Below are 20,709 nucleotides of genomic sequence, written 5' to 3' on the forward strand. Positions count from 1 at the left end.
TTTTTAGGAGCAAGTATTATCACGTTGCAGCAAGAATGCCTATATAAAGTTTAATTTTCGGGTAGTCAAGTTTTTTCCACCAGTATTACTGAGATATAATTGACTTACAGCACTGTATGCACTTAAAAGTGTACAGCAAAAAAAAAAAAAAGTGTACAGCCCATTGATCTGACCTACATATACCACTGAAATGATGATCACAATAAGTTTAGTGAACACTCATCATCTCACATTGACAAAAAAATTAAAGAAAGAGAAAAATTGTTTCCATGTGATGAAAACTCTTAGGACTTACTCTCTTAACAATTTCCATATATAGCATACAGCAGGGTTAATTATATTCATCATGTTGCACATCATTTATGTATTTATATACATCATTCATCATGTTGTACATAAACAAGTACAGTACTTATTCATCTTCTAACTGGAAGGCAGTTTTAACAGCTTTCATCCAGCTCCCCTCTCCCTTGACCCTTACCCCCACCTTTAGTAACCACAAGTCTGATCTCTTTTTCTATGCGTTTGTTTTTGAAATATAACTGAACCACACTATGTTAGTTCCTGTTACACAACATAGTAATTCAATATTTCTATATATTTCAAAATGATCACCAGGATAGATCTAGTTAGAATCTGTAACCAACCAAAGATACTACATAATTATTTACTACACTGCCCACATCGTACATTTCATACTGTGACTCATTTGTTTTGCAACTAGAAGTTTGTACCACATATTCTCTCCATTGATCATTTTCTTTATAATCTTAATTAAGTCTTTGTGTCATGCTTAGGATGGCCTTCTCCATCTCAAGATTATTAATATATCCAGCAATATTTACTTCTACCACTTTCATAGCTTCATTCTTAACATTCCATCTTTGAACCAACTGGATTTCATTGGGTTTGAAGGAGCTACTTCCCTGGTGGATCAGATGGTAAAGAATCTGCCTGCAACACAGGAAATGCAGGTTCAGTTCCTGGGTTGGGAAGAAACTCTGGAGAAGGGAATGGCTACCCACTCCAGTATTCTTGCCTGGAGAACTCCATGGACAGAGGAGCCTGGCACGCTACAGTCGACAGGGTTGCAAAGAGTCGGACATGGTTGAGTGACTAACACATACACACTTTTTATAATGTATCCAGCTGTACTTTTTATAATGATAACAAACAGAAGCAATAATAATGGCAAATATTTACAGATGCTACCATCTTCAAGTATTTATTTCTACTGACGCATTTAAGCCTCCCAACAGGCCTAAGAGTAGAAATTATCATCATCCCCATATTACAGAAGGGGAAACCTAAGGCACAGAGAGGCTAAATAACTGAACCTACAGCACACAGTAAGTATTAGACCTGGTTTTCTAACACAGAGTCTGGACCCAGTGGCCACAGACACCACCCCTGCTGCCTCTGACCCTCTGGTCTCACTGATTAAATAATTCCTCTGTATAACTCTCTTTTCTCTAAACTGTCCTCCTCTTCCCAACTTCCACTCCCTTGAGTACTTTGCTTTGAGACTTCTTGAGACAGAGAACATCACTAAAGCTTTACTTCTGACCCACTCAGAGACTTCTGTCTTCAAACAGGAGCACGTCAGACATGACTGATCTTACTTCTGTCCTGCCTCCTGGTGGTCCTACCCTCTTGAGGTTTCATTAATTATCTGTCTTTCGTTTTATAGACTATGTGCCACCAGATTCTTTTTTTTTTTTTGGTAATGATTTAGGGCAGACTTTTCTTCACGTGTTGGAAATAGAGGGTGCCAAGCAATGTGCAGGGTGGCCCCCAACTCAGTTACCATCACCAATCACCCTTTGAGCTACACAAACACTATCATTTTCTTGTGGGGGGTCATGATGTGAAAGAGAAGGAAACACTGATTTGAAAGGTTCACATTCTATCTTTAAAATACGACATCTTACCATGCTAGTGGCTTCCCAGCCACCCACACTCTCCCACTTTCCTTAGCCTCTCTTATAGCAAGGTGTGACCAAGAGTGTTAAGTTCTGGTCACTGAGATTTAAGCAGTGGTGTGGCGAGGCTTTTCTAAAGGCTGCCTTCCTAGAGCCTGGAATTTGGACATGACAGCTGGAACTTCAGTAGCCTTCTGAGAACGTGAGGTGACTTTGAGGATAAAAAGCATGAGTATGATGGAACTAAAGGACAGGAGAAGACTGGACCTTTGAGGACAGAAGGGTTATACCAGCACTGCAGAGCCTCCCTCTGAACTTCTTTGATGTGAAAGAAAAATAAATCCTGTGAGGTGAAGACACTGTCCTCTGCAGCAAAGCCTAAGACTTACTGATGAAGGTACTTTCCATTAAATTATTAATACTAGGAGATAAATCTGTATTTCTCTCATTACCTGTAGCAAAAATAGGATAATTTGTTTATAGTTCATCTCACTATTCTCACTCCTACCTTGGGTTTTGTTGCTCTAATCTGGGGGTTCAGATCCAATTTCCTGTTTTCAAATTAACTCTTTACACTTACATTTGCTTTCTGATTTCCAAATACGTCACACACCTGGTATTTATAGTTAGACTCTCTCAGACCCTCACCCTGAGCAGCTGCCAGAGTTCACAGCCCAGTCCTTCTGTCTGTCTGCTCCTTCCCAAAGTCAGCCCTTTACCAGGGGACAACGGAAGTCAGTTAGCATAGGTGATAAACTTTGAGAGAAAGAATTATGTGTCAAATCACAGAGACTTTACTAATAGGACAAAATTTTGTGATCCCAAAATACCTACTGTGCCTCTACCATTCAATGCAGTAAACTGCTTTATTGTTCATCTAAATTAACTTCCTGAACAGGAAATTCTGTTTATAAGTGAACAATGGTTACTTTTTCAAAACACCACATGAGATCATGTGGATATTAAAAGACTTCAAACTCACCCCTCAACAGTTCACTGCAGCCTGATAACAAGCGGTTAAAATAGATGAAACGGTAAAACCTGGGCAGGAAACAACTCCGTGTTACTGGAACCAGGTTTCAAACCAACACAAATTCAAAACGTATTAATAGAAAATTACAAAGGGTGACTTTTTACAAAGCAGAATACAAATAAAGAAATATAAAGTGTTATTAAATATAATAAAGGAAAAAAATTTTTAAGTTATCTCATCAGGTGACATCGGTATGATACCCCAGCGTCATGAGCAGTTAAAGTTTCTGCTAAGCGTGCACTTGAATAGCACAGATGACTACTCAAGAAGAGCTCTTGCTCTGCTCTCCAAGGCCAGGGATGAGCAAAGAAAAACAAGGACAGCAGAAACCAAGAAGGGAATTCCTGAAAGCTTATTAAAAATGCAGCCCCACTGGGGGACATGTGAGTGTATTGGTGGGTGACAGCTATAGGGCATGGAGTGTCTTTTTAAGGCGATGAAAATGTTCCAAAATTGACTGTGGTGATGACTGCACAACCCTGTGAACATACTAAAAACCATCAAATTATATGCTATAAATGGGTGAATTATATGGCATGTGAATTCTATCTCAATGAAGTGGTTACTCACATACAAAAAATGTAACCACAAAGAACGTTTAAAAAGGTTACTGGGCGGACCTACTGTCTTTGGACGCATCTCCAAATCTTCCACCAAACACTGCTCATAAAAGATGCATCTGAATCTACCTTCCCCACCTTCCCCACCATTCTAGGAAAGCCCAAGGAATTTCTAATACCCTTCCAGCCATTTCTACTGAAAATGGGTCAAGCAAAATGAGAGCTCATGCTTAAAAACAATAAGCTCTGGCGGCCCGGAGAATCCAACAATATGGACCAACTGTTCATGGCTTAACAATGCTGAGTGGGTTGGGTATTACTGGACCCACCAGAAGCCCTTTGAATTTATTTATTTATTTGGCTTCTCAACTAAAAAGGGATATTTCTCTCTTGTTAAGATGACATCCTGATACAGATCAGGGCTTGAAGGTGTAGACCAGGAGTCCACCAACTACGGTCCACTACAAAATTCAGTCCCCTGTCTGTTCTTATAAATAAAAATTCCACTGGACCAGAGCTATACCAGTTCCTTAGGGTACCGTCTGTGGCTGCTGTCAACTATAACAGAGACCACAGAACCAACAAACCTAAAACATTTACTCCCCGGCCCTTTAGGGAGAAGTATGCTAACCCCTGGCTCTAGGCCATTGGAATCTACATTCTTCCCCCACCCACACCCACCCAGTTCCCTAGCCCAGCAGAGCTAAGAGACTATGCCAAGGGCTTAAAGGTCAGTGATACCATGGGGTTTTCCTGAAGACCACCTACATGTCTCTGCCATTCAAGGCCACTCCTGCTACCTGAGGATCCTCTAAAATCCAGGCTGACCTTCCCTCACTTCCCACCCTTGCTATGGCTCATTGTGAATGAAGTATCATTTCACAACTCTGTAACCTTGAGCTGGGCCATGGAACTTCCCTTGGCCAGTGGAATGTGAGTGGACATCATTTACTGCATGTCCAGTCGGAGGCTCTGAATATCCCTGTGTGGTTATATTTGTCCCCTTGAGCTCCTGCTCTCTGCCAGGAGAAGAACATGGCCCTAGACAGCTGCCGCCCTAGGGCCAGACACGTGGAACAGACCTGAACTGAAGCCCAGGCATGGAAACTAATGACCAGGAATAAGTGTTGCAGTAGCCACTCTAGAATTGGGAGTTGTTTGTTACCCAGTATTTCTACAACAAAGCCTGACTAATACATACCCAATTTAAAATCATGTCAAGTACGGCCACTGATAACTAGGAGGATGACGTTTACTGCATAGGGCTGAAATTCCATCACCATCAGGATCTCCTAACAAGCAGTCTAAGCAAGAAAGATGTGGCCATACTGGGCTTTCACAATACCCTCTCTTACAAAAACAACTTCTGGAACTAACTCCAGCAAAGAGCAGATGGGAAGAGAATAACGGTGGGACAGACCAAGGCAGGAGAAGGGATAGGGGCAGATTTCTTCTGTTATACACATCTAAAGTTGGCAGTCCTATCTGTCATACTCTTGAGACAATTAACTCCTCTTTCTTCCAATCCCTTTCAAAAGTTGCAAACCGCGGGTTGCTGCACGTGTCTGGTCCCAAGCTTAAGGCTGCCACTCCTGCCGCTAGTGCTTCCCTGACCCACTAGGTGGCGCTGCATCTGCACCCGGTAGGCTTGCACCTTCCCTCAGGTCCCTGACAAAGGAGAGATCAGAATACTTTCAGGCTTTCTACAAACGTAGACTTGACCCTTCCCATTTTTACTCACCGCAAACCCCTACTTAAATAGAACTGAAATAGCATTGAGCAATGGAGTTCAAACCTGAAGTTATGACAACCTGAGTTGTCTGTTGTGAGGTTTTTTTCAATACAGAAAAAAAAATTAGAGTAATATTTATCAGATACACTGAAATCTAACATGTTGGATTGGGCATGAGAACAGAATTTCTACCAAAAGAGAAGGGAGGTCAGGGTCCCCCTACCCATCGGCTTTGCCTCATCATCTTTCTAACCATTAATCTGCAAGACTTTCCCTCTCTCCCGCCGAGAACATGATCCAGGTGCATGGTCCACCACACAGATCAAAATCCAGCTAGGGCTGAAAACCGCCTGGAAGAGGACCATTCGAGTCTCACCCTGAGCTGACTCTCTGGGGATCTGGGCTTTGTGCTGGCATTCTCTCGCTCCTCCAGCCACACTAGTTAATTTTCTTCCATCTGTCTTTCAAACTCCTTGCTCATTTGCGACTCACACTACGCCTGGCGTGTGCTCACTTGTCTACTGTCCAGTCCCTCCACCCGTGGCCTCGGATCCACAGTCACCTTCCCCACCGTGCCCATCACCTCCCAGGCAGACACCATTCAACTCCCCACCTCTCCACTCCTGGAGGATCCCCCTCCTGGATCACACCCCCGGTCCTCCCAGCTCTCCAGCCCTCCACTCCATGACCCCTCCACCGCCTCTGCCCATCAGCTTCATGCCCACAGCCCTTCCTCTCTCTGAGGTAACTTCGTGGCATCCACAGGACAAAACCCAATTCTGCACAAAAACAAATGGTCCACCTTACTCTGCCCTGCAGCTGGGCTGGGCGGGTCGAGGGGAGGAATTACAAAGCACGATGGGCAGACAGAGCGCCCTAGAATGTCGTGGGCTTCCAGGCTCACCACCCCATGTCCTCCTCCTACGTGGTGCCCACAGAGGCCCTCAGACACCAGGGACAGAAGTGAGATGGGCTGGAGAGGGTCTGAAGCAGCCTCTCCCTGGACAGTAAACTAGGGTAACAAAGCCTCTGCATAGCTTCCAGGTGCCTAGAGCAGGAGCTGCTCTCTCTCTCCTCCTCTCCCAGAGGTTGGTGGTTCCCTCCTGAGGACTCCCAGAACTCCTAGCCCGCAGGCCTCTTCTTCACTCCACTTCCCTCTCTGCCCAATTTACCTCCATCCAAGAATTCAGAAGGCTTCCTTGGTAGCTCAGCTGGTAAAGAATCCTCCTGCAATGCAGCAGAGCCCAGTTCGATTCCTGGGTTGGGAAGATCCCCTGGGGAAGGGATAGACTACCCACTCCAGTATTCTTGGGCTTCCCTGATGGCTCAGACGGTAAAGAATCCACCTGCAATGCAGGAGACCTGGGTTTGGTCCCTGGGTTGGGAAGGTCCCCTGGTGGAGGGCATGGCAACCCACTCCAGTATTCTCGCTTGGAGAATCCCCAAGGATAGAGGAGCCTGGTGGGCTGCAGTCCATGGGGTCGTAAACAGTCAGATACAACCAAGCGACTAAGCACAAGAATTCAGAAGATGTCCTGAGTGGGCACTGCAGGCAGGGTGAGCGGAGGCCCTCTCCGCTCCATCCTCTCACCGCCAAGGTGTTTCCAGTTAAATCCCGGTGTTTCCCAATGAGCAGTCCAAAGCCCTTCATTATCATGGGAAGCGTGTTATCCAGACATAATAGGGAAAGGGGCCAGCTTTACAACAGGCCAACTTCTCCCCCTCCACAGGCTGGAAAACACCAAAGAACATTAACCCCACATGGCCTGTAACCTGTTGTCTCTACCTAAGAGGTCTTAAGTCGGCCAACCTAGATCCACCTCGACTGTAAAAACTTTCTACAAAGGGAAAAAAAAAAAAAGAACTGTGTCTGTGTTTACGAAGTAGAGGACAGGAAGAACTGGGAAAGGAGAGGAAAGGAGAAGGGAGGAGAAACAGGTGGCAAGGAGGAGAGAAGAGGGGTGGGAGGAAAAAGAGATGGAGGGAGGGAAGGGGACGAAGTGGGGAAAGGAAGAGAGAAGAAAAGGGGGTAGAAAAAGAAAACTGAAAATGAAAGTTCTCCAAAAGCACCATCTGGAACCAGAGAGCCCACTGGCCTCAGTCTCTATGGCGTTCCCTGTTCTGCATATGAGACCTCTTATGTCTGGCTTCTTTCACCTCGCACGTGGCTTCCAAGTGCTATCCATGCTACATAGCTATATCAGTACTTCATCCCTTTTGACCCCTGAATCATACCCCATGGTATGAATATACCGCATTTTGTTTATCCAGTCATCAACTGATAGACATTTGGGTCTCCTTTCTGGCTACTGTGAATAATGCTGCTTGGAACACACATATAAAGTTTTGTGTGGACTTATGTTTTCATTTCTCTTGGGTACATAACTTGGAGAAAAACTGTTAAGTCATAAGCAGCTACTATGTTTAACCTGAAGAACCACCAGACTGCTTTCCATGGTGCAAGCTTTGGGGAAGTTTGTTACACAGTGACAGATAACTAACACAAGAGAATTAAACAAAGTTAGACACAAGAGGCATTGAGGACAGTGTGAAGCACATAGTAAGCACTCTATCAGTGTTAGCTACTATTATCAGAGTACTTTCCCACCACAGGGCCTTTGCTCATGCTATCTTCAATGTGTGGATTGCTCCTTCCCTCTCTCCCTCTCTGCTGAACCTACACAGCCTTCAGATTTCTGCCTAAATATGGCTTTCCTACAGGAGCCTTCTTAGAAATGCCACTTCAGAAATCCCCTTTACATAATCTCTAAGCACCCTGTACTTCTGTGAATATTGGACATAGTCATAGTTAAATAGTAATTTGTGTAACTATTTTCAAGACATTTTTTCCTCTTCTGAAATATAAAAGAATCTCACCCTGGCATACCACCCTACCCTCTGTACACACAACAGAATCTCCAAAATACCTCTTAAAGGCCAACAACCCACTAGAAAAATGAGCAAAGATAAATGGGCTGCTCAAAAATGAGCAGGCTGTTTGCAGAAAATGAGACAAAAGAGAAAGGAGGAACAGACTCATTCATAATTAAGAAGAAACAAAATAAGATGAAATACCATTTTGTATGACTATCTGATTAACCACGATGAAAATGGTCGATCAAACCCAAAGACCCCCGCCTCCCCACATGGATGCTGGGCACTTAATAGGTGCAGGCTCTTTGGAGGGCTATGCTGCAATGCACACCAAATCCTAAATTGTTAGCCCACAGACATGTGAAATAAGTGACCAAAAAAGACATACATGCAAGAATGTTGTTCCTTGGGGCACTGTTAAAAAGCAAACACTGGAAACAAAGCAACTGTCAAGAGAGGATTGACAAAAACAGTCGCTCATTCTTGGCCGCTGAGAGGCCAGTATGGTTAACTGCCCTTAGAGCTAATACCTGCACAACAAGCCCATCCACAGGGGCGGCGCGGGCCTGCTCACTACACACTCTAATGAGGCCAGGTCCGTGAAGCTACGACCAGAACTCAGGCACCATCATTTTACTTTAGTTGCTCTTTTACATTACAATAAGGCATTCCATTGTTACTTCTAAAGTGATGTATTTAGAAGGATTCATTACCTATTAATTTCTGGTTAATAAAGGAGGAATTGCACAATGCTTGTTACCAAAAAAAAAAAAAACATTATGTCTGAGAACATAAATAAATGGAAGATGATAATGATACAGCCAAACAATGAGCAACTATGAAGTCATTTCAAAGCATAAGGCAACATCCCGTGTACTGCAATGAAGCAATCATAATATTGTTAATTTTTAAAATGCAGATTAGGGTATACGGTACGGTCCCATTAGTGTATTTTCAGAAAAAAGAATTAGGTGCATAAAAATTTACTGGAATGATTTTTTAATGGTTAAACTGTACAGATGGAAGGGTGATTGCTTCTTTACATTGACTATGCTTTGGTACAATTTTGAGTTTTACTATTTGCATGTGTTATTTTTATCATTAAAACTCTCCTTAAATGAACTTAATAGAAGAGAAAAACACACAATGAAGGAGGTTAAATAGGGTCAGAAAACAACACTGTTGGGTCCAAACCCCAAGGATGCCTGGTTTACATGAGAGGACAGGTCTCCCCACTCTGCACCTCCTTAAAGATGAGGGTGATATCAGTCCCTGCCCGGCAGGGTTGTGCTGAGAACAAAGTGAGTTTCCAGAGCAGTGCCTGGAAAGCTGCCAGGCACAGAGCAACTACCCAGTAAGCGTCAGCCTTTGTTAGGATCTGTGATGGCTAATTGTCAACTAGACTGAGCCGTGGGGTACCCAGATATTTGGCCGAACATTATTCTGGGTTGTTTCTGTGAGGGTGTTTTTGGATAAGATTAAGCTTTAAGTCGGTAGACTGGGTAGAGCAGATTCCCCTCCGTGATGTGGGCGGGCCTCATCTAATCCATAGAAGGTCTGAATAGAACAAAAAGGCTGACTCTCTAGGGTAAGACAGAATTCCTCCTGCCTGACTGCCCTCCAGCTGACATCAGCTTTTTCCCACCTTTGGACTCAAACTGAAACACTGACTCTTTCTAAGCTGTTAGTGATCACTCAGTCATATCTGACTTTTTGTGACCCCAAGGACTGTAGCCCACCAGGCTCCTCTGTCCGTGGAATTCTCCAGGCAAGAGTACTGGAGTGGGTTGCCATTCCCTTCTCCAGGGGATCTCCCTAACTCAGGGATTGAACCTGGGTCTCCTGCATTGCAAGCAGATTCTTTACCATCTGAGCCACTGAGCCTGCTAATCTCTGGACTGGAATTACACCACTGCCTCTCCTGGGTCTCCAGCTTGCCAGCTATATATCTTGGGACTTGTCAGCTTCCATAATTGCATAAGCCAATTCCTTAGAATAATGATATATAAACATATATAATATATAATAAAAAATATCCTGTTGGCTCTGTTTCTCAGAAAAGCCCTAACACAAGATCTATGAAATTTGATTTGTTCCAAGTCCAATTACAGCTATAAAGTTCCTGTTCACGATAGTTTCTGCTTGATTTGCTCAAGTTTGTCTGAGGTCAAGATCAGAGGTCAGAGAAGAAAGTCAAGGTTCTCTGGGCCATGAGTCCCAGAATCACCAGTGAACTGTGTGACTGGGTGAACATTCCAACCCACCTGCAAGCCACACCCAGCACTCTCTCTTGTTGAATCCCTTCCAAGTCCCTACAGCAAACCTCAGCAGAGGGTCACAAAAGGATGCTGAGGACAGAGGCTCGTGTCTGGCCCTTCCAGTCCCCCTAAAGAGCAGCTTGAACACAGCGTGTGCGAAGCAACAACTACTCTGATACTTGCAAAACAAACCAAAGTAAATCCATTATGAAAACCCAGTACCTAAAGGAACACCCTTAGGAATGCTATTTGCGGCTGGGGGACTCAATGTACTGAAGCCCTTGCAAAGCACCCCTGATCAAACCTTTAATAACACTACTCTTTACTTTTTATTTTATTTTTTAATTTGGCCACGCCACACAGCATGTGGATCTTCATTACCGCACAACTAGGGATCAGACCTGTGGGCCTAGCATTGGAAGTGCAGAATCTTAACCACTGGAATGCCAGGGAAGTCCCTTTATTTTTTAATTTTAATTTATTATTTGCCAGCTTCCTAAAACAGTCTGAAATGGGCAAAGACTAACACCAATACATCAGATACATTAAAACTTGTCTCAAATTCAGAACAAAAATGAATTATGAAGATAGGAATATATCAGGCATCTGTAACTATAGCCTGTCAATCATATATCAGGACTCTTACTAATAATTTTAACTAAATTTTACAGTACATGGCAAAACCCTGTCTGATAAATATTCTACCCACTCACCTAAGGATGAGGAGTGGAGGAGAAGCAAGGTCAGCAAGTTTAAAAGACAAAGGTGAATGTTTTTGTGTTTTGCTGAAGATTAAGTGTTAGCTCTAAAACGAGCACAACAGGGCCCTCCTCCTGCACTTCACTTGCAAAACAAACCAACTGCTAAACCGGGGCCATTCAACTGAGAAAAGCAAAGATCATTTCTAAGTTATGAATTTGGAAAGAGACATGCAGTTCCCTAGATCCTAATTCACATTTTCTCACTCTGTGAAAGAAGGGGTGTTTCATCATCCATTTTTTTTCTGTTTCATTTAGCCAAGTAAGTACCATTAACATTATAAGTTTTCAGTGGAAAACACAATAAAAATTTTATACTAGACAGGAATTGATAAGAGACTTCACATTTAATTCATAAAAGACATCCATAATATTTTATTTGAGCATGTTTTCAGAGGCTAAGTCACCAAGTCTGATGGCTTAAATTGGTGACAGAAAAGGAACAAGTCTGAAATGGTGACCCTCCAATGACAAGGACACCCAGGCAAGACAGTCCCCATGAGCATAGCGGGAGCAATCCTGGCTGGGCCACAGCGAGTCACTTCCACCTCTGCCCACCTCCAGGGCTCTGAGGGGGAGACCAGCTCTCACCTGTGGACACCATCAAAAGGCTGGCCTCAGGTAGCTGCTAGTTGAACAGAATGACTGACCAAGCCTGAAGATATTTCAAATACACACACACCACAGCATCTCTGTAATCTCCCATCCAGAGTTCTCATATATCTTGAAACCTACAACTGAACAGCACAAGATGAGCTCACACTTTCGAGAAACTCAGTGGTGTGTGGTCCCAGACAGACCGTGAGTAACAGCGTACAGACAGGACAGCAACTAGATGCACCAACTGTCGGACTCCGATCAGCTTAGAGGAAGTGAGGAGAAGCATTAGCCCACAGCATGAGACAAGCCAGAGCAGAACCGATTAGCAAGCTCGCCATCACTGGGGTGTGGACGGGAGGGATAGGACCAAGCACATTTAATACAGAGGGAAAAAAAGAAAACCGAGGGTAGAAAAGGAGGAAAGGATGGGGGAGACACTGTCTGCCTGGGTTCCTCACCTTCTGAAAAATCCCTTGCTGACCCAGACACCAGATGAGGCATTAAGAAACCAGGATAAGACACAGGGTCAGGAAAATCACAGAGGAGGAGAGGCCAGAGGGGACCCTGGAGACCTTGGTCAGCCGCTTCAGACAATTTTGAAGGGCAAGGTGGTGGGAGTCCAGAAGCCTGGTCCCAACTCAGACGCGCTGCTCATGGCCCCGCGGGGGTCACCCGCCTCTTCTGAGCCTGGATGAGGGACTGGGAAGGGGGTAAGCGGCTTCCAAGGTCCTTCCACTCTGCATGTCAGCAAGTCAATATCGCAATTTCCCATCCCCGGTCCAAGGACAACCTGCCAAGCTGAACAGACAGGAGAGAAACAACTTTTCCTGCGGCCTCTCGCCTCTCTGGCCACAATCTTCACAAAGAAAAGCATAGTGGACATGCTGGGCAAACACACTCACCACATGAGCTTGTCCGAATGAGCCTGCCTGGGCAGAGTCCTGGCAGAGGCTGGGCCCTCACGGGCTGCCCAAACTGAAACACCAAGGCCATGAACAGAAAGAAACTCCAGCGGCCGTTCAGAGTGAAGAGCGATCCTCCATTAGCACCCAGCCTGGGCAGCACCTCAGCACAGCCACCTTCTGCACCTACTCAGCATTTCTCTGAGTTTGCTTGTTGGGACAAATCCTAAGACTGTGCACTGCCCTGGAAGCACAATGGGTTACGTAACTCCAGGCAGCCTGGGCACCCTATCGGCTCATCTCGTTAAACCACCCCAAACCGAAAAAAGACGCACTCCAAAATGTGATATCCCTGGGGAGGGAGAGAGAGGGGGAGCGGGGCTTTGTGCTGGGCAATTTGGCTTTGCCTAAAAATTAGAGAGGAACAAAAAGCCTGTTGTTCATCTCAGCGCTCCCTGGGAACCGGGGGTGGCATGGATTTATCTGAGGCTGGATGCCAAGCGGTCTCCCAGGACTGCACTTGGCAAAGCGCTTGGAGTCCACATATGTGGACTCGGTGATACTCAATAGGGTTTTCTGTTTTGTCTTCCTCCCAAAGGCCAACATACAAAGCTTTAACCTGAGCGTGTTCTGCATTGCCTGGCTGCCTTAAGCACGCAACAGTGGCTGTGTTTACACTCTTGTTTACCAAGCCTCTGCCAAACGTGACAGCACTGAGCTGTTTCTCAGCTGTCCCAGGGCGCCTGCTACGGATGTTCCGGCAAAGAGCCACCAGCTACCACGCCCCAAAGGGTTTGACGTTTCAGCACTGCCATTCTGCCATTACTCTGCCCTCGTGTGTCACGTTCGAAGTGAAACTACTTTAACAAGTGAAACGCTTCCTGGATTTTACTGGCAAAATGCCACTAGGATCCCAGTGGTGAGCTTATGTGTTCAGACAAATGAAAATGCAGTTGGGACACTGCCTCCTCTGAGAAGCCCTCCTTTCCCCTTCAAGGCTCAGCCAGGCACCCTCCTTGGTGCTTATCATTGGTCTAACCATGCTACATAGCCTATTTCTACTCGCTCATCTGTCTCCCCAACTGGACTGTATTCCTGGCGGAGGTGGGGCAGGGAACATGTATCTTGGGGTCACAAGCTACATCAAGCCCCGCCCCTCAGAGCTCAGGGATCTTCGGCGGATGCCGAGCCTTTCCTGATTTAGTCCTTTACTTGTAAAATAGGGACAACATTCCCCACTTCATGGGAATGTGGTAATAATTAAATGACACGTTTCATTCGCTTAGCAAATAGTTACGGAGTAATGGCCACATGCAGGTGCTCTTTTAGTCATGAGACTCAAGGATGCACAAAATCCTTGCCCTTGCCTTTGTGATTACCCTAGTAGTAGTGTCTATTTAACTGCAAGTTTGGTCAACAAAATGCAACCATGTAGTAGCTCATGGCTAAATCTGGGGAGGAAGCTAAAGCAGGTAAGGGAGATGGGGAAAGGGGTAGACCATTCTCTCTGCAGGGGACTCACTAAAGGCCTCCAAGGAAATGCCATTTGGAGAAAGTACAGTAGGAATCAGGAGGCCACCTGTGGTTAAGGCCACCCAGGAGCTGGGCAGCAGCAAGAACAAAGGCCCTGAGGTGGGATGTTCTGGGTCTGTTCAAAAATTAGTGAGGAGGCCAGTGTATCTGGATTGGAGTGAGCTGAAGAGGAGATGGGTCATAAGGGCACATGAAATCCTGTCACTTAAGCCATGGTCAGAAGGGAGCCAAGGAGAGGTGTGGAGCAGAAGAGTTAAGCCATCCGACTTTGTATTTAGAAAGGCACTCCTTTGGATAGGCAGAGACTGGACTGCACAGAGGCAAGCAAGGAAGCAGGAGGCCCAGTCAGGAGGCCACTGCAACAATCTGAGCGTGAGATGAAGGTGGCTTTGACCAGTTACTGTTGGGGCTGGCGAGAACCAGTCAAACTCTGGACACACTATGAACCATGAGTCACTAGACTTCCATGTAAACCAGGGTAGGACAGAGATACAGAGATCACGAGTGCCTCCAAGGCTTCTGGCCTGAGCAGCTGAAAGGGCAAAAGGACCATTTGGAAAGACTGCAAAGAAAGCAGGTGGAGGAGGGAACCAGGAGTTCACTAAAGGCCAGGTTAGTCAGAGAAGCCTATCAGGCATCTATCCCAGTACAATGCTGTGTGTGGAGTCAGACCCTCACATCTGGCCTTCAGGGGGAAAGTCCAGCGTGAGGACAGGCACTGGGCAGTAGTCAGTGCAGAGGCAGGTTCTAACTCCTGGCACCTGGGTGAGATCACTTAGGGAGTTGCGGACACAGGAGAGAGAAGAGCTGAGCCCCGGGGCTTCCCAGGTTCCCGGAGAGGAGCAGCCAGCCAGGTCAGGACCCAAAGCCAAGGGAGGACCACATTTTCAGGAGAAGAGGGTGGTCGGCAGTGTCAACTCCTGCCGAGAAGGCTGAGGACGGACTGCCGAACTGCATGAGGCCATCAGTACTGGGGGTACGGTGGGGTCTAAGCCTGTGCGTAGTGGACGCATGAGAAAACAGGAGAAAAACCAGAGTCAGCAAACCAAAGAGCAGAGACAGGGATGCTGGCTGTGGGGAAAAGAGCAAAGGAGGATTCCTCTTAAGAAGGAGGATGTGGTCACCTGTTTTTGCGCTAATAGGAGAGATACAGGAGCGAGGAGAAATGGATGGTGTGGTAGAGACAAGACAGGTGCTGGACGTGTGTCCTTTGGGGGCCAGGCAAGTAGCAGGAGGATTCAGCACACAAGTGGAGGAAGGGCTCGGCACCCAGGGGTTCAGCTGGGATCCCTGGCATCTCCACGCCCCTCTTACCCAGGAAGCTTTTCACACGGGGTGGGGTGGAGTGAGGTCCTCAATGCTTAACTGGTGAGAAAACAGTGAAAACCAACTGGAAGCAAATCTGCATATCTGAAACTGTCAACGAACATTATTTCCAACAAGAGTGTGAAAGCAAACAGTGCAGACAAGGTGAGACCTGGGCAGAAACTTCGATAAAAACGCAACTGGATGTATCACGATGCTCCTCACTGCTGTTCCGCACACCAGCCCACACCGTTCCCACTCACTGCCCCTCTGGGGCTGGCTCCAAACACTTGTCAGAGGATCCCTCAAGGAAAGAAACAAGCCTGAGCTCCATTACAATGTGCCTGAATAGCAGGTGTTGCCAATGCACTGGGAAGGTGGGGGGCGGATCACCCTGTTCCCAGGACACTGGGAAGGTGTGGCTGCCCCAGGCGTCTGTGAGAACTTGAACCTGACGGTGTGCACAGGGCCCTGCAGGGAGTTCCCCACCGCGGCAGCCCACAGCACCATGGCGTGTTATTTTCATTACACCTATTTTATGTCGGAAGAAACAGAGACTCAGGTAGAGGGGCGAGGGACCAAATCACCCTGAGCACCGCTACGGGCCGGGCACGCTGCTCAAGACTCGGTGCTCCCATCTCTAACCTTCAGGACAATTCTGTTACACGGCGTCTTCATCTCAGACAGTTCAGTTCTGGAAGCCGGGCCTCACAACCCCAAAGCTGAGACTCTTTGCCTTCTGGTGGTCTCTCCTCAACCTCCAGGTCCCTCCCCTAGACGCCCTCCTGCAGCCCCACCATTCCCCAGGCCTCACTGACTCCCCCACCCCCGGCAGGGAGAGGCCCCCTTACCGGTGATGGTGCAGGCATCTCGGTACCCTCTGCAGCTGGGCGCACCTTCCACGGCCTCGCTCACATAGTGCTCCTCGGGGATGCCCAGGCCGCAGGCTAGGACTGCATGGCTGCACGCCTCCGAAGGGGGCACAGAGTTGGCCAAAGCGTCGTCGTGCAGAGCTGTGGCGTCCAGCTTGGCAGGTTTCACGGGGAGGTGCCCACTGCCATCGGCGGACCCGCTGCCGGAGTCTGGGGCAGTCGGGCAGACAGCCCCCAGGAGGTCTGGCACAGTGGCAGCGGCTCCTTACGGGGAACCTAAGGGACAAGCCAGAGAGAGGAGCTCGGTGACTTAGAATCTCTGAAAAAAATGAACAAAATCTTCAGAAAATAAGAGCCCCGAGATGATGAGTGATCACATTGCAAATTCTGTTTTCTTCGAGCCAAGGTATTTCCAATTGAATTCTTCAGTTCCGATAAAGAATTGCAAGTGAAGTTCTATTCAACCACTCAGGGACCAATACAGACTGAAATACAGGGCATGTGGCTTCATTTACTAACTGAAACCTGTCTGAAAGCAGCTCTAAGCAAATAGACAGACTGGACCACAGCTAAGATGAGGGCGCCTACCCTGATATGGGGCCCCCCAGGTGGCTCAGCAGTAAAGAAATGCCTGGCAGTGCAGGAGACGTGGGTTTGATCCCTGCGTCGGGAAGATCCCCTGGAGAAGGAAATGGCAACCCACTCCAGTATTCTTGCCTGGGAAATCCCATGGGGAGAGGGGCCTGGTGGGCTGCAGTCCATGGGGTCACAAAAGAGTTGAACATGACTTCGCAATTACACAACAACAACCCTGAAATGACCATACCCAGGCCACTTGGCAGCCACACGGAGTGTGGGAAGAGCTGTGTGTGAGCATTCTGCACAAGACACAGATCCATCTCTCTGTGTTCGCTCAGTCACCCACTCTTAGTCCAACTCTTACCAGTCTCATGTTACAGCTGAAGGACAAGGGTCCTCAGAGAGGTTCAGAAGTTTCCAAAGGTCACGGAGCCAGGTGTGAACTAAGAAAAGTGATAGGTACTCCATAGGAAAATGATCCTAGGCACCTGGTCACTACCCCTCACTCCAGTGTATGCAGACATTTCCAAGACTTCACACGGGGTTCAGGAACAAAGCGGTCGCAGCCCTGGACGCTCTCTGGCTCTGGCCAACCCTGGCACAGCAAGCAAAAGGCTTCTTTCAGGCAGAGGAAACAAACGAGGCTTAAGCAGAGTGAGGGTGGACGGCCCTGAGAGATGAAAGCGCCTCTGTCTTACTCAGTTCTACTTGGGGAGCCTGCGGGAAGGAGAGATTTTTCTTAGCAGAGGAGTGAGAAATTCTGCAACCAGGTCAAAATGTCAGCAAGAGGGGCCAGGAAACAAAGCAGGAAAAAAGAACGCAAGCAGGCCAGTAGTTTTGCATTTGAGCTGAAGGGGTTCTCCTGCCTCTTGCTGGGGCCCTTGGCCCAGGTGCCCTGCCTCACTCTTCTCCACTCACGGTCCACAATTCCGGCCCCCAGGCTGTCAGAAAAGACTGGAGTTGCTCAAGCCTAATCCAGTTTGCTGTCAACAGAAAACATATATGCATGTTCCTACAATTTCCTTCTTCTCCAGCATGGGATTTTTCTACAGCTCAGAACTTGAGCTAAAACCCCCCAGAGCTGTGTGACACTGGGGGGATAGTGTTGCTCCTCCAGACCTCAGCCGCACCATCATGAACAAAGAAGGGACTGAATGAGCATTAGAAAACCAGTGGCTTTGCAGCCTCGCCTCGCCAGGAACCCCAAATGCAGGTGGGCGGAGCTGCAGGAGGGCGTCTGTGTCCTCGTCAGCCCTTCCCCCACTCCCCCAGTGATATGAGCATGAACCCTCTGCCACCCATGTGGAGGTGACCTCTGGCAGGCGAGTCAAGTGACACCTTGCAGACAGAACTGCCCTCTGTGAACATGAATCACCCATTTCTCAAGCGATAATGGAAGAGCTTCCTCGAGGACAAACTTCCTCCAAGCTGTCAGAAGGAAACCAGAACAGAACTTTGGGGCTGGAGGCCCAACAGGTGACAAGGAGAAGCCCATGCTGAGGGGTGGGGGAACCCCTTCAGGATCAGCCAGGTGCCTGAGCTTTCAAGGTTTATGTTCTGGGGGGCGGAGGCAGCCAATATATCCAGGGACTAACTTACTGTCACAGTTCAGCAATTCTGAACCAACAGGTCCCAGAACAGCAAAAGTTTTCATCAAGGGACAAATTGTTTATCAGGACCATGTAGCCCTCTACTTCTACTGTGACAAACTGCCACAAATCTAGTGTTCTGAAATAGTCATTTGTCATGTCAAGACTGCTATAGGTTATAGCAGTCCAACAAGAGCCTTTCCAGTCGGGTTCCAGTCAGCATCAGGAAGGCTGAGCTCCTTCCTGGAGGAGCTACAGGGAAGAACTCATATCCAAGCTTATTCAGATTGCTGGCAGAAATCAGCTCCTTGCGGCTGCAGGACTGACGACCATATTTCCATGTTGGCTGTCAGCCAGGAGCTGATCTTCTTTCCTCGGGGCTGCCCATGTTCCTTCTCATGCTTTCCATGGGCTCCAAGAGGCCTCTCTCCAGTCCCTGCCCGTGACCCCTACATCTCAGAGCCTGCAAAGGCATGTTGAGTCCACATGCTCTATCTGCTTCTGCTGCATCTTTCTAGCCTCCTCTCCTGTTCTTTTCTGTTTTCAAAGGCTCATGTGATTGATTATACTTAGATAATCCAGGACAATCTCCCTATCTTAAAGTCATGTGATCAATAACCTTATTTCCATCTGCAAAGTCCTCTCATAGCAGTACCTAGATCACTGCTTGACTGATTAACCAGGGATAGGAATCCTGATAGAACAACTTGAGATTTTGCCTCCCTCAAGGGCCTTTGGTTCTAAAAGAAACAGTATGCTTTAGAAGTCCCCACATTTCCCTAAGCCTAGTGAGAAGGCAAATCAGTCAGCCCACAGTCACCCAGACCCTTTTGGTCCTAGAGGAAGATTTAGATCCAACGATGGGTACCACACAGGACTGGATTTAGTCCCAGCTCAACCATTCCCTACAGACTGCAGGGGTCAGGTCCCAGATAGACTCATCTATAAAATGTGGGTACCACCAACCAGTTGTCAAGTTGCTGGAAGAAGTAGACACAACAAAAGCAGATGGTCTGCCAGGCCTAGGACAGCAGGTCTGAAACTGAATTAAAAGTTAGGAGACCTGCCCTAAGGATCATAAGCATTTAAGCACCTTAATGAGCAGTGGAGGCATTTTTTCAATACTTATTTCTATCTTAGGAATATTAACATTAGACCAGGGAACTTGCAGGCTGAGAACGGTCCTAAAGGAAAAGAGTCATTTAAATCAGGGTGAACACTCCAGAACCTTGACACCTGCTTCAGGATGACTTGCTTACAACCTATTAATATCTTGACTATGGTGTGACTGGCACCGGGGCTTCCCCCTCTCTGGCCAGGGCCGTGTGCTTTGTTGCCATCTTCAACTACTTCTCTGAGCAAACTGCTGCCTGCTTAAAAGGTGGCAAGATGAACATGTGCTTTTTGAAAGTGCAGAGAGCCCCAGCATTCCTTGTAAAATGAGCTGCAGGTCTGGCACTGGGCTTGGACTTTTATATACATGACCTTGTTCAAGGTTCACAACCTATAAAGTAATATCAGTATCTGCTTTTTACAGTATAGAACACAGGCTCAGAGAGATTAAATAACTTACCCAGGATTTGAACCTAGATTTTTTCCCCCCTTTATCGAAGTTTAGTTGGTTTACAATGTTGTATTAATTTCTGCTATACAGCAAAGTGATTCAGTTATACATATATACATTCTTTTTCATATTCTTCTCCATTATGTTTTATTACAGGATATTGAATATAGTTCTCTGTGCTACACAGTAGGACCCCGTTGTTTATCCATTCTATACATAAATGCTGATCTCTGCCAACCCCAATGTCCCACTCCATTCCTTCCCAACACCTTCCCCTTTGGCGACCACAAGTCTGCTCTCTATGTCTGTGAGTCTGTTTTGCAGACATTTGTGTCACATTATAGAGTTCACATGTATGAACCTAGATTTAAATGGCTCCAAAGATGCTGCACTGTTAGAGTTGTGAATATATTGTGCTTGTGTGTTTAAAGTTGTTCTATGTCCAATGGAGAATCAGACGTTTCATGGGATCTTGACCAATGATCGTTCTCCTGCATCTGTCCACTGTCTTTTAAAACAAGGCTCTTGCCATAACAGAGGCAAAGGAACTCAAAAGTCCATTGAGACCTCTTAATTCCTTATAAGAAATATGCACACCTCAGATAGCCCAAAGATGGGGTCTGACCTC

General features: G+C 46.8%; 2 protein-coding genes across 8 annotated transcripts in view; both read right to left on the reverse strand.

Moving 5' to 3' along the window:
- The window catches only part of TRAK1 (trafficking kinesin protein 1), a 99,012-nt gene extending 82,420 nt beyond the window's left edge, over positions 1-16,592 (reverse strand). Inside the window, exon 1 of one of the 7 annotated variants that reach the window (XM_043441785.1) lies at positions 16,329-16,592. Coding sequence is in view for 6 of the 7 variants with exons in the window: in XM_043441778.1 (XP_043297713.1) it covers positions 12,640-12,730 (91 nt within the window). In the remaining variant the exon portion in view is untranslated. Of the gene's footprint in view, positions 1-12,195; positions 12,418-12,639; positions 12,958-16,328 lie in introns of those variants that run through there. The other 6 variants (XM_043441778.1, XM_043441780.1, XM_043441782.1 and 3 more) reach the window with 6 other exon arrangements.
- LOC122424389 (skin secretory protein xP2-like) overlaps positions 16,493-20,709 on the reverse strand; it is a 60,467-nt gene continuing 56,250 nt past the window's right edge. The window contains exon 3 of the mRNA XM_043442136.1: positions 16,493-16,625. Coding sequence (XP_043298071.1) covers positions 16,515-16,625 — 111 coding nt within the window. The 3' untranslated portion in view covers positions 16,493-16,514. The remainder of the gene's footprint in view (positions 16,626-20,709) is intronic.

The sequence above is a fragment of the Cervus canadensis genome, chromosome 22 (assembly GCF_019320065.1).
Source record: "Cervus canadensis isolate Bull #8, Minnesota chromosome 22, ASM1932006v1, whole genome shotgun sequence".
Lineage (NCBI taxonomy): Eukaryota > Metazoa > Chordata > Mammalia > Artiodactyla > Cervidae > Cervus > Cervus canadensis.